Source organism: Microcaecilia unicolor, chromosome 7 (assembly GCF_901765095.1).
Source record: "Microcaecilia unicolor chromosome 7, aMicUni1.1, whole genome shotgun sequence".
Classification (NCBI taxonomy): Eukaryota; Metazoa; Chordata; class Amphibia; order Gymnophiona; family Siphonopidae; genus Microcaecilia; species Microcaecilia unicolor.
This window is the reverse complement of record NC_044037.1, coordinates 16,455,035-16,469,552: the sequence shown is the minus strand read 5'-3', so window position 1 is coordinate 16,469,552 and position 14,518 is coordinate 16,455,035. Positions and strand designations below refer to the sequence as shown.

The following is a 14,518-nucleotide window of genomic DNA, read 5'->3' as shown; positions in this document are numbered from 1 at the left end:
GATGATTAGACGTCGACTGGAAAAATCCCAGGAGCCAGGTCACCCTTTTGCACATGGAGCCTAACTTTCGGGGGGGAAAAAAGGGAAAGAAGAAACAGACTTTAAAACTACACAAAGCATGAAAAGCGAGTAAAAAAAAAAAGTAAAGGCTTTTGTAATGGTGTTTTGAGATTATGTCAGCCGATGATGACAATAAAGATATTTAAACCTAAAAATTCTCTGCCTCTTGTAGTTCCACCCCTGTGCAATACCATAAAAGTCACAGTATTAGGAAACATGGGGGGGGGGGGTCTTTTACTTAGGCACACTGGCGTTTTTAACGCGCGTTAAAAATAGGCGCGTGCGCTAAACGCTAAAGACGCCAATGTATTCCTATGGGCGTATTTTGCGTTTAGCGCACGCCTATTTTTAACGAGCACTAAGAACGCCAGTGCGCCTAAGTAAAATACCCCCATGGTCTTTCAGAAATACATTGTCCTTTTAATCTCTCTGCACTAGGTACCACTGAACCCTCTCCTCTCCCCGAACTCAATTCCCCTGACAGCAGCAGCATCAGGTATACAGGAACATGTGTATTTAAGCAATCTATAAGAAAGAGAAGGAGAAATTAGGTCTTACCTGATCATTTTCTTTCCATTAGTTCTTCACACTATTCCAGGACAAGTGGACAAGTGGGTAGTTATGTCCATCGACCAGCAGGTGGAGACAGAAAATCCAGAACTGAGCACTACTACCTAGCTACGTGCTAGCCGCCCAGTTCCTCAGTATTGAACATAAGTCAGCAGAAAACCAACCTAAATGTATGAACAGCAACCAACCAAACAAACAACAAACAAGGCAAAAAAAACAAAAAACCCCAAAACCAACGACAGGATCCAGAACAGTGAACCGGGCACTCAGAAGCAAAACAGGCCGAAAACACCAGGAGGGCTCCTGGAATAGTGTGAAGAACTAATGGAAAGAAAATTATCAGGTAAGACCTAATTTCTCCTTCCATTACGTTCTATCCCACTATTCCAGGACAAGTGGGATGTTCGAAAGCAATCCCTGCGAGGGTGGGACATCGGCCCTGCTGCTCTTAAGACCGCCACCCCAAAGGACGCATCTGACCGCGCAGCAATATCCACTCTATAATGCTTGCTGAAGGAATGCAATGACGACCACAACGCCACCCTGCAAATGTCTACCGGAGAAGACAAAGACGTCTCTGCCCACGACGTCGCCACATGCCTAGTCGAGTGGGCCTTCAAACCCAAAGGCGAAGCCTTCCCCGCCAGGAGGTAGGCGGACAACACCGCCTCCTTCAACCAGCGGGCAATGGACACTTTGGAGGCCATTAGGCCCAACTTCTGTTTACCGAACAAAACAAACAATCTATCCAAGCGACGAAACTCGTTAGTCGCCTCCAGATACCAGATGATAACTCTTCGAACATCCAGAAGCCGCAAGGACGCATACCGGCTCCCCACGTCCTGCCAACGAAAGGAAGGCAGCTCTACCGACTGATTAAGATGAAATTCCAAGACCACCTTGGACAGAAAAGTCGGCACTGTTCGTAGAGACACCCCCCCCCTGAAAAACGGAGAAAGGGGTCCCTGCAAGAGAGCGCCTGGAGCTCAAACTCGACGGGCCGAAGCGATAGCCACCAAACATACCGCCTTCAGAGGCTCAAAGGGAGGACACTGAAGCACTCCAAGCACCAAGCATCAGATTGAGATCCCAGTCAGGGCAGGGAGCCCAGAAGGGCGGTCGAAGACGACCCACTCCTTTCAGAAAACGGATCACATCCAGGTGAGCCGCCAGCGAAGCATTGTGCAAGCGCCCACGGAAGCAGGCCAAGGCTGCCACCTGGACCTTCAAGGACCCCAGCGCTAAGCCCTTGTGCACCCCCTGCTGCAGAAAATCAAGGATGCTGCCCACCGAAGCGCTAAAGGGATCCAAACCCCTTTCCATGCACCAATCTTCAAATATACGCCAGACACAGGCATAGGCCGAAGAAGTAGATCGCTTGCGAGCGTGAAGCAGGATAGTAATAACCGAATCTGAATAGCCCTTCTTCCTCAAACGAGACCTCTCAAGGGTCAGGCCGTAAGACCAAAGTGGAAAGGATCTTCCATGGCTACCGGTCCCTGCCGGAGAAGACCCATCTCCTGCGGAAGCCCCAGCGGCTTGCCGTCCAGAAGACTGATGAGGTTGGCATACCAAGGACGCCTGGGCCAGTCCAGTGAGCCACCAAAATCACTCTGCCGCGATGAGTCGACCCAACATCGGCCAAGGAGGAAAGACATACAGGACTCCCTCTACCGGCCACGGTTGAAGTACGGCATCCAGACCTAACGAATCCTGCTCCCTGCGACGACTGAAGATAAAAAGTATTACTAACTACTTAACGTTTCGCAAATTTGTAAAGGCCTTCCTGTTTGACAAGTTTTCACATTAAATTATACAATTTACAGTATTGAAAAATGTTTTTGATCCTTAATTGATTCATTAATATGTATACCTCCTACAGTATTTCCTTTCATCTTGCTTGAAACTAAATATTGTATAACTTATATCACAACTTTACTATTGAAGCCACATAGAACTGAATAACTGGAATTTGAATTATGTAGGATATATAAGCAACAATAAATAAATTAAATAAATACATTGGCACATGTGCCAAGAATGCTATTATGTAACAGGCAGTGGGAAATGGACCAATGACTCCAGGGAGACGGGACTACGGTGATAAAGGAAACAGCTTTATTCACAGACTCGACACAGTACTGTGTTTCGGCCACAGGCCTGCCTCAGGAGTCTTGAATGATCCTCATGAGTTGAAAAAGGATTTGTTATCGGGTTGTCTTGATAGACTCCGAAGAAATAATACAAAAAGTATAGTGTCTTTATATAGTCTATGAAAGACTCCTGAGGCAGGCCTGTGGCCGAAACACAGTACTGTGTCGAGTCTGTGAATAAAGCTGTTTCCTTTATCACCCTAGCCCCGCCTCCCTGGAGTCATTGGTCCATTTCCCACTGCCTATTATATAGTCCTGTTTACGCGGGAGTTTGTGTTCATCGACATCACAAATGTTTTATGCACAGAATGGCAATACAGCACTTGCACAGAAGTGTGCTTATATGTTTTTCTGCTCAGATGTGCACACAGCACTACCTGCCCTTAGCACAGAACCTTGCTCACGTGCCCCCAGTGTGCTCTCCCTGATCAGTGCAAAAGTTTTACATAGGTCTTCTATGTGCATATAAATTTGCAAAGATTGGGTGTCACACTTGCACCAGAAGCCGAGCAATAAAGCCATCACGCGCACGGCTCGAACGGAAGCTTTCTGCATCAACCCCTCAATCAGGGTTGCCAGGTGGAAAATTTTTTTCCAGCCTAAAGGAGCCCAAAATCCAGCCCAAAACCCGCCCAAACTCAAACCCCGCCCCTGACACCCCCGCCCCCGCGTCATCACCCCCGCCCCCGCCGTCATCAACCCCGCCCCCGCCGTCATCGGCCCCGCCTCCCCGTCACTAACCCCGCCTCCCACGTCACTAACCCCGCCTCCCACGTCACTAACCCCGCCCAGAAACGTCATTAACCCCGCCCACCGCGGCCGAAAAAAGCCGGCGAAAAAACCGCCCCGAAGCCAAAAAGGATCCCAAAAACCCGCAACCCGCCGCGGGCAAAAATTTCCCGCGGCGGGTCGCGGAAAACCGCCCAATTGGGCGCTAAAACCGCCCACCTGGCAACACTGCCCTCAATTAGCTCCTATGTTTCATGATCCGATTGGTCCATGGTGACTATGTCTTGACAAATGACAAGCGATACAGCATGAACCAATCGGATCCCATTATTTGGGATGTATTTCTGCTTTCCCAAACATAGCTGCTCACAGGCACGAAGGGGAACTGTAAGGAAAAAGCTTTAAAAAAAAAATAGAAGAAAAAAATACTATACACAAGTTCAATTTAAATCATACAAGTAATCATAGATTTAGCATATGTCCTATTTAAGTATCATGGAAGCTACAAGATTTTCTTAAGAGTCTCAGCTATTCACGAATACAATATGTTGGCTAATCTTGGGCAGGCCCCATACATTGTAATGGTCCCCCCACCCTCGCCCCGCCTTACCTCTTCTTCCAGCTTCACCACCTTGGCCTGGGCATTGCTGAGGGCCTGGTCCCGGATTTCGATGTGCCTGCGTTGGTCATCGCTGGTGGAACGTAAAGCAGTAAGCTCCATCTCCAGCTTCTCCTTCTCTCGCTGTGCTTCTCTGTCTGGTCAAATGAAATACAGATTTGCGTTTATTACATGAAGGCCTCAAAATGAATGGTGAGATTACAGGAAAAGCACGAGGATTATTTTGTGTTCTGATTGGTCTGGATCCTCCTCAGCCATGCGTGACCAATGTGGTGGACCAGTGGGGGAGGCAAGGAATCAAGAACAGTCACATTAAGCTATGCACTAGGTGCTGTATTTGGAGGTGCCATAAAATAAGGGTGATCTAATTTAAAGGGACCACGTATTTATTTGTGTGGGGATTAAAGCATAGTCCAGTAATCAAATTATCCCAAACACCTAATATTAAATCATTTTTATCTATAATCAATCCTCTCACAGTGTACTCACTTATAATTTCATCAATTTAGCTAGACGGGGATCTTCAGAATTTTTAACAGCGCAACCATCCAAGGAATCATTTTTCGATATAATGATGGTGCTGTTCACCTCGTCATAGATCAACCCATATAATTCCTAGCTTCTATTTTTTTTTTCTTTTGTTTTTTTTCCCTTTTTGTTTTTCCAATATTGTCAATATTTTCTTAGATAATAAAATAAGGGTGAGCAGCACATGCATCGGTCATGATCCCTAGACGTGAATTCTTCCCCCTTTTCAATGTAGATAAGAGTTGATGTGAGAAAAGGAGGGAATGGAACAAAGCGAGATCTCTAGTGGAGGAGTGGCCTAGTGGTTAAAGCACCGGTCTTGACATCCAGAGGTGGCCGGTTCAAATCCCGCTGCTGCTCCTTGTGATCTTGGGCAAGTCACTTAACCCTCCATTGCCTCAGGGACAAACTTAGATTGTGAGCCCTCCTGGGACAGAGAAATATCCAGATTACCTGAATGTAACTCACCTTGAACTACTACTGAAAAAGGTGTGAGCAAAATCTAAATAAGTAAATAAATAATTGCTCCAGGAAAGATGGAAGTGCTCAAGGTCCATGGTAAAGTCTCAGGTAGGAATTAGACGATAAGTTGTCCCAAAACCTGAGAAAGCGTCATTAACTGCCGAATTCAGCACGAGCACTACAGTCAAGCTTTGGAGTCGTGTGCTGGTTATAAATTAACAAGAATGAAAAAGGTATCCCAGAGAACTAGTGTTTTCTGGACATCTCAATCAGCTTTTTGGTTTTAAGGCCTAACACGGTCACTTTTTTTTTTTTTTTTTTACATTTGTACCCCGCGCTTTCCCACTCATGGCAGGCTCAATGCGGCTTACATGGGGCAATGGAGGGTTAAGTGACTTGCCCAGAGTCACAAGGAGCTGCCTGTGCCTGAAGTGGGAATCGAACTCAGTTCCTCAGTTCCCCAAGACCAAAGTCCACCACCCTAACCACTAGGCCACTCCTCCACTGTTGCTACTATTTGAGATTCTACATGGAATGTTGCTATTCCACTAGCAACATTCCATGTAGAAGTCGGCGACCCTTGCAGATCACCAATATGGCCGCGCAGGCTTCTGCTTCTGTGAGTCTAGGACGTCAGACTCACAGAAACAGAAGCCTGCGCAGCCTTCTACATGGAATGTTGCTAGTGGAATAGCAGCATTCCATGTAGAATCTCCAATAGTAGCAACATTCCATGTAGAATCTCCAATAGTAGCAACATTCCATGTAGAATCTCCAACAGTATCTATTTTATTTTTGTTACATTTGTACCCTGCGCTTTCCCACTCATGGCAGGCTCAATGCGGCTTACATGGGGCAATGGAGGGTTAAGTGACTTGCCCAGAGTCACAAGGAGCTGCCTGTGCCTGAAGTGGGAATCGAACTCAGGTCCTCAATTCCCCAGGACCAAAGTCCACCACCCACCCTAACCACTAGGCCACTGCTCCACTTGAAGGGAAGAGTTTGAGCCTGCCCATGCCGTTAGGGTTTTGCCCCTCAGATACAGACTTCAGTCCAAAGCTGCACTGTCAGAACCAGGAAAGGAACTTCATTGCTGGGCTCATCTTTTCCGGTCAAATTTTTTTTTTTTTTTTTTAATCAGAACACAGATTGGGATGCAGAAAAAAAAAAAAACTCCACTCACCAGGATGATTAATTTAAAACTAAGACAATCATGGGAGGGAAACACCTTGGAAGTGAGCTCAGCAGCACCACCCTTGTTTCAGAACAACCCACCGAGAACAAAGCTGGATGGTCTATTCAACCAACCCCCTCCAGAACAAAATAATATTAAGATATAACCAGGGTCACCAACAACAAAACAAAGGAAATCAGCAAATAACCCGTGGGGGAAAAAAATGGCACCACTGAGCCAACGCTCTCCTGGAGAAATACCATCCTAAGCAGAAGCACAGTAAAACCAGCACAATATCACAAAACGTCCCGGCAGCTATTTCCACCCAGCAGCGACGAGAGCAAAAGAACTGCATTCCAAAGACTAACACCCCATAATGACAAAGGAATGAGGACAAGGTGTGGAGAGAAAAAGAACAAGGAGGAACTTAAAGCTGGGCAGCCAGCCAGCTGTCTACCTATGTTGCAATCATTTGTGTACACATGGACATATCTGAACGGATCTTCATCCGCCAACTGATTAATCCCATCTGCATATCAACTCACCAACTTTCATTCTGTAGAAGGGCTGTTTCAACCACTTAGCGGCCTTGTTTGGATTTAATTACTTGACTTTCCAAACCCAAGCTCAAGGCGAGTTGCATTCCAATCGAGTAGGCAAGTCCCTTCCCTATGGACCTTCCACAATCTAACTCATAGCTAAAGTAATGGAAGGTGAAGCGACCTGCCCAAGGTCACACAGTGGGAATGACTGTTTAAACACAAAAATGATCCGCAGGCCACAGTTCAAAAGGGACTCCAGGTGGGACGAGATATGGTAAAAATGGTGAAAATAAAAGTGAAATGGCCTATCCAGGGACATCTCTCTATATAAAAAGCAACACCAACGTTCTATGAAGCCTCCAGCCGGAAGTGTGAAGGGGGCGAGATATCAGGTTTCCCTATGAGTGTCTGCCCCGCCCTCTCTGTAACACAGTCAGTGAAGGAAAACAGCAGAGCACGAAATCAAATCGCTGGCTCTGTAACAGTGAAGGACTCAGAGGGGGGAGGGGAGAGAGGCCAGAGGGCAGGGACACACACACTCCCACATGCACACAGAAGAAAACATTGCTAGCCCCCGTTTCATTTGCATCAGAAACGGGGCTTTTTTACTAGTAATATAAAAAAAGAGGAAGGGGCACTTGACCTCTTACTGGGCAACCCAGAAAATGAGACAACCGAGGATTTAAAAATAATAAAATAATGAAAAGAGTTCAATGCCAGATAAAAAGCTTCTCCGAATCGGTCTAGCAGCCTGCCCTACACCTTGCTTCTTTCACGGGTCCAGAAACAGTTCTCCGTCACTCGCAGATGGGGAACCCTGCAGCCAACTGCGATGACCCGGTTTTCTTATTGCTCACTGCCGGCCTTTCATATGTCACTCTCGACTCTGCTTCCCTTTCCAGTCTGAGCATCACTTCAGGGGAGACTGCTGTGCCTACGTTTTTTGGAAAGGACGGTACCGATACCGAACCCTGCCATTAGTGGAGGAAACTGGAGCAGTCTGAAAAAGCCTCTCTCAAAAATTGTGTCCACCCTGATTTGTAACTTTTTTTTAAATTCTTTGAGTCAGATTTTGCCCAATTGTTGTATGCGTATGTAATCTCGCGAATAGATTATTGCAACGTGCTGTTTGTGGGGTTGCCTTGTTAAGAGCTTAAAGAGGCCTCAGCAAGTTCCGAATTCGGTTTCTGAAAACTTTGGCATTATGTGATCATGTTTCATCCTCTTTCTATCGTTACACTGGCTTCCTATCAGTACACGGTGTAATTTTTAAGATGCTGGTATTAGATTTTAAGGTTGTTCATGATATGGTTCCAACTTTATTTATGTATTTATTGTTATTTATTAGGATTTATTTACTGCCTTTTTCAAGGAATTCACTCTACAGCAAGAATAAGTCAAACATAAGCAACAGACAATTACAGCAGGAAAAATATTCAAACAACAATACAAAGTATGGCATAGTATGCTACATTATAATGCCAACACAATACACAATAAAACATTTTAATAGACAGCATAAGGTGTAAGCAAAGATGGAACGTATAGGTAGATAACAGAGTAACAGGAGTAAGAAAATAAGGGACTAGTTAGTTGCAAACGAGGTCAGAAAGGTGCTTGACCAGTATCTTGGCTAGGGTAGGAGTGGATAAACATGTCCTGCTATAATGTGTGCAGCCGGTGTCATTTACTTCTTCCGTTAAAGGCCTGGTTGAAGAGTCAACCTTTCACCGGCTTCCTGAAGCAGAGATAGTCTTGTGTTAAGCGAAACCTTTCAGGGAGTGCATTCCAGAGCGTGGGATCTACTCTGGAGAAGGCTCACTTGCGGGTATCACATGGTGTGATGTCCTATGGAGAGGGTGTGGTTAGGGAAACTCCTTGGGAGGACCTTAGTGACCTTGAAGGTGTGTAGGGGGAGATCCTGTTCTTCAAGTACTCTGGGCAATTTCCTTTAAGGGCCTTGAAGGTCAAACAGAGTTTTAAATTTAACTCTGTATTGTACTGGTAGCCAGTGTCTAAAAAGCTACCAATATATACAGTAAACCGGTTATTACGCTCTCAGTGTGAGACATGTTTTCTTTTACCTTCTGCAAGGTTTTTCCTGCTGGAATGAGCTTTTTCTTATTCATCAATTTGGTTATGGAATAAGCTACTTCCTGCAGTGAGATTCATTAATGATCTTTTACATTTCCGTAAGGCTGTAAAAAACACACTTGTTTTAATGGGTTATGATGGACTGTTTTCTTAAGATGGCATATTGGTTTAACTGATTGTATCTTTGTGTATTGTGTGTAATTGATCATAAGTTGTATGTATTGTGTGTGGGGGGGTTAATTATTATTAAGGATGTAAACCATGTAACCCATACTGGACACAGTTGATAAGACGGGCTAAATACATATGGTCGGGGATGGTGTGAACTGGACTGCAGGAAGGCAACTCCAGAAATAGAAGCTCAGCAGCACCACCAGAGGCATTTACAGTGGCGTAGCAAGGGCGGGTGGGGGAGTGCATCCGTCCGGCGCAGCACCTCCCCCCCCCCCCCGACACGGTCCCCACCTGGCTACGCGCTCCATCCATCTGCAGCGCTGCTGTAAAGAAGAAATACGCTTCATCGGCCCTTCCCTAACTCACTGTCTCCCGCCCTCTGACGTAACTTCCTATTTCCTCAAGGGCGGGAGACAGTGAGTGAGGGAAGGGCCGACAAAGCGATTTCTTCTTTACAGCAGCACTGCAGATGGATGGAGCGCGTAGGCAGGTGGGGACCGTGTCGGGGTGGCGCTATGCAGGGGGGGGGGTCGTGTTGGTCTGCACCCGGGGGGGGGGTGCAGCGACGATCCGCCCTGGGTGGCAGCCGCCCCCGCTACGCCACTGAGCATTTAATATAGGAAATCAAATTACACACACACTTCATAGGGAATCAAACATGCCTGTGGTCTTCATCAGGTCCTCTGTGTGAGCACAGACAGATACAGTGAAGGTAAGGAAGATATAATAGGCAACCTGTACTTGAGTGAAGAACTAGCTTAGCGGTTAGCGAACTGGGCTAAGATCCAGGGAGGCCAGAGTTCAAATTCCACTGCTGCTCCTTGGGCAAGTCACTTAACCTTCCACTGCCTCTGGTATAAACTTAAGATTGTAAGTTCTGAATACAGGGAAATACCTGTACCTGAATGTAGCTCACCCTGACCCTTTATAACAAAAAAAAAAAAAAAGTATGAACTGAACCCACAAAGTAAGAATTGTGACCTTGGACAAGTCAATTAACCCGCCATTGCCTCTGGTACAAACTTAAGTTCAGGTTTAGGTTCAGTTTATCTGATATACTAAAAAATTATCAGAGATAAATCTAAGCAGTTTACAAGATAAAAAAAAAAGGTTATATGCGTAAGGGAAAGAAAAAGAACACCAAAAAATTCACACACCATATTTGAGACAAAAGGCTAACAAGGGAAGGAAAAAGCTACGATTCGAATAAAGTTAAGTATCCAACTGGAACTAAGGATGCATGCAGCTTTCACAGCACGACGAGGATGAAGAAGTTAAAGAAGACCTCGGCTGGGCTGGCGGGGGGCTGGGGTCCCCCGCCAGCTGAAGCAATATTTTAAAAAGCCGGCAGGAGGAAGCGGACCTCGGGGGTAGGTGACGGCGGTAGGCGGGGGAGGGAGGGTTAACGGCGGTAGGGGGAGGGTTGACGGCGGTAGGGGGAGCGGCGGCCGGGGGGGGGGGGGTTATAATGTGCCCCCTCACTCTAGCCCCTGCCCCCCCTACCGCCGAACCTCAGATACGCCCCTGCTTTAAAATAAATGCATTCTTTTCAGCTGGAGATTAACTCGCTCCCCTTCCCATCAAAGAAAGCAACACCACCACCATATGGCTGCCCAGTGACATCACCACACGGGGTCAAACGCTCTCATGGTGCCAAAACTCTCTAGCACCACAACTTCTAGTTACCTCATTCCCAGCCTCCTCAACTATTAACCCTGGTATATAAATTTCTCTGAGACCATTTAAAGGAATAACACCACCTTTTATTTTTACCCTATTCCAGGGTTTTATATATCACAGCCAGCCCCAGTAGCTACGGTGAGAGCACCTCCTAGTCAGCTTTCACCACAGTTCTTACCTTATTATACATTTTTTCCCCCCAGGCACCTCCTGTCACTATCAACGCCCCCTCCTGCGTAGGGTTACCATGCGGCTCCAGAAAAAGGAGGGCAGATTAAGCCAGTCCGGGTTTTACTTCCATTGCTTTCAATGGAAGAAAAATCCGGCCTGGCTCAATCTATCCTCTTTTTTTTCTGGAGCCATATGGTAACCCTACTCCTGTGGTCCCAACCTCGTTCATCGCTCCTCCTTCCTCCTGTTCACCCCAGAAGCCCTTGCTTTTAATCATTCGTGGACCCAACATTCAGCAGGCCCCATTTTCAACCTCATCCTGGCCTCCCTCAGGCCGCTGCAGATGCAACCTCTGCGGCACCTGAATGCCACGCCTCCATACTACTACTAATCATTTCTAAAGCGCTACTAGACGTACACAGCGCTGTACACTTGAACATGAAGAGACAGTCCCTGCTCGACAGAGCTTACAATCTAATTAGGACAAAGAGTAGCAAGATTCCATGCAGAATCCCAAAGAGTAGCAAGATTCCGGAGTCCCAAAGACTACTACTTATCATTTCTATAGTGCTACTAGATGTACGCAGCACTGTACACTGGACATGGAGAGACAGTCCCTGCTCGACAGAGCTTACAATCTAATTAGGACAGACAAACAGGACAAACAAGAGATAAGGGAATATTAAAGTGAGGATGATAGAATAAGGGTTCTGAACAAGTGAATAAGGGTTAGGAGTTAAAAGCAGCATCAAAAAGGTGGGCTTTTAGCTTAGATTTGAAGACGGCCAGAGATGGAGCTTGACGTACCGCCTCAGGGAGTCTATTCCAGGCATATGGTGCAGCGAGATAAAAGGAACGGAGTCTGGAGTTAGCGGTGGAGGAGAAGGGTGCAGATAAGAGAGATTTACCCAGTGAACGGAGTTCCCGGGGAGGAATGTAGGGAGAGATGAGAGTGGAGAGGTACTGAGGAGCTGCAGAGTGAATGCACTTATAGGTCAATAAGACGAGTTTGAACTGTATGCGGAAACGGATAGGAAGCCAGTGAAGTGACTTGAGGAGAGGGCTAATATGAGCATAACGACACTGGCGGAATATTAGTCATGCAGCAGAATTTTGAACAGTTTGAAGAGGAGAGAGATGGCTAAGTGGGAGACCTGTGAGAAGCAAGTTGCAATAGTCTAAGCGAGAGGTGATAAGAATGTGGATGAGGGTTCTGGTAGTGTGCTCAGAAAGGAAAGGGCGAATTTTGGTGATATTATAGAGAAAGAAAAGATAGGTTTTAGCAGTCTGCTGAATAGGTGCAGAGAAGGAGAGGGAGGAGTCGAAGATGACCCCAAGGTTAGGAGCTGATGAGACAGGAAGGATGAGAGTGTTATCCACAGAAATAGAGAATGGGGGAGGAGGAGAGATTGGTTTAGGGGGAAAGATATGAAACTCAGTCTCCATTTTTAGAATATTTAGCCTCTCCCCTCTCTAGCACAGTGCTGAGTTCACAACTACACTCATCTTTTTAAAAAGAAAATCTGTCCCAGGCCTCTTCCTGCACAGCAGCAGCTAAAAGGGCACCGTTGCCGCTGAAGTCCAGAGTAACCTCAAACCACAGCACTCATGCCCCTATTGTCCCAACCTGAACTGCCAATGTCTGCCCGTTTCCTTTTCTTTTCCATTTATTTATATTAAGCAGAACTTATCAAGCCATGACTCCGCAGCTCACAAAAACAGAGTTCTGGTAAACCTGACATTCAAGCAACAACTGCAGTGATGATCACCAAGTCACATGCTGTCTGTTACTTACTGCTCTGCCAGTTTATTAATTACCATCTAAATGCCTTTCCTCACCGCCCATTTCTATGTAATTAACCCCTTGGCATTTTAGAATTAGCTAAGACATTTCCAGCAAAGCCCTGACAAGAGGTTGAATGTGAAACTTTACCAACAGGCTCTTAAGGACCAGGACAAAGGCAATGCAATGTTTTTGTGACACCCTGAATCTTAACTAGGGGTAGGAAGAAGGGGCATTCATGCAGGATACTGGGGCAGAAAAATGTCTGAAATGCAACTGACTGGCAGCAGATGAAAATCCACTTACAGTACCACTGTTTTGATTCTCACATTGGCCACAAAAGAGGGAAAGGCATGAGAGAGGACTGGGGACCCTTGTTCCTGTCTTCTTTAGGATAGGGTAAGGGGCAGTGGGCACAAACAGACTTGCCTGCCCTGGGCATTAAAAGGCTTAATTATAGCTCCGGTAACACCACCCCGTTCCCTTCCTCCTGAAGCCGCCTGTTAACTCACTCTGTGCCATCAGCTGCGAGATGGTTTTCTTGTTGTCCTCGGAGCCTTCCAGTTCTTTTGCAGCGAGCTCTCTGTTCGCAGTCTCCATGCGCTCTGCAGAATTTTGAACACAGAAGGGAAAAACAAAATTTCAGGTTGACAAGGGGCTCAGTGTGAAACACGAGGTTCTGTCAAATACCCAGATAGCTGCACTGCCTCTCAGCCTGGAAAAAAAATAAATCCTCTCGATTAACATTCGGTCCCAGTTTTTAAATTACACCCTGTCCAGCCAACACTAGGTGAACGCTTAGGATAGCAGTTTCTTGGGAACAGCAAGGCAAAACAGATCCCGACAGCCACCGAAACTCGCACAGCCATCAGGACGTAGTTTTTACCCAAAGTAAACGACTTTTGGAAATTTGCCCTCATGTAGGAGATTCACTATTGCTGAATTTAACTGTCAAAATCTTGGTAGGGAGGGGAGGCTGGAAAATTAATTAAGGGGAACAGTTAAGGCTGAAGGGGTTCACCTAAGGCCCCCCCCTCTCCCTTGGCACATGCCCTGCCAGCGGTGGATTTCACTGGCTGTAATCCACGAGAGCTGTGGTTGAAAGGGAAGTGAATCTAGTGCAAGTTTAGAGGAAAGCGTCCTCTGAACTGCCTGCAATTATGGGACAACACAAAGAAACCGGTTCTAAACAGGGCTGAATGCGTCTTCCAGCTAAATTACTCTGAATTCCTATGTTGGGCAAAACCATTTCAGAACACGGTTCCCAGGCCCTGGCACACCACTGCCCCTTGTTCCCAGAATGAATCAGAATACTCAGGGCAAGCTGCCTCCTCGCAATGAAATCTAATCAAGCCCCGCCTTCCACATGCCCACTGACCTGCTGACCACAGATCACAAGCATGACCGACAGGGACAGCAGGTGTCACGAGGAACAAAGTCCGTTTCAGCCAAAAAGAGGCTCCAGGATCTTAATTTTGAAAGAAGACAGGGAAGCCCAAAGCTGTGGCTTCATTGCTCCCACCCCCCCCCCCCCCTTTCTTTCACCTCATGCCAGGTAAATATCTGCATCAGACTTCGATTAAGGCCTCAAAACACATCAGTTGACTGACACAAGAGAAACCTGACCTTGGGCTTTAAGAGGTCACACGTTCCAAAAATACTAGGACTAGGGGGCATGCGATGAAGCTACAGTGTAGTACATTTAAAACGAATCGGAGAAAATATTTCTTCACTCAACATGTAATTAAACTCTGGAATTCGTTGCCAGAGAATGTGGAA

At 46.4% G+C, this 14,518-nt stretch overlaps 1 protein-coding gene across 6 annotated transcripts in view; it reads right to left on the bottom strand.

The window, feature by feature from the left end:
* LOC115473794 (angiomotin-like) overlaps nucleotides 1-14,518 on the bottom strand; it is a 124,150-nt gene that overhangs the window by 44,583 nt on the left and 65,049 nt on the right. For all 6 annotated transcript variants that reach the window (XM_030208900.1, XM_030208904.1, XM_030208902.1 and 3 more), the window contains 2 exons: nucleotides 13,252-13,344; nucleotides 4,123-4,268 (listed from right to left, as the gene is read on the bottom strand). In XM_030208900.1, the coding sequence (XP_030064760.1) occupies nucleotides 4,123-4,268; nucleotides 13,252-13,344 (239 nt within the window). The remainder of the gene's footprint in view (nucleotides 1-4,122; nucleotides 4,269-13,251; nucleotides 13,345-14,518) is intronic.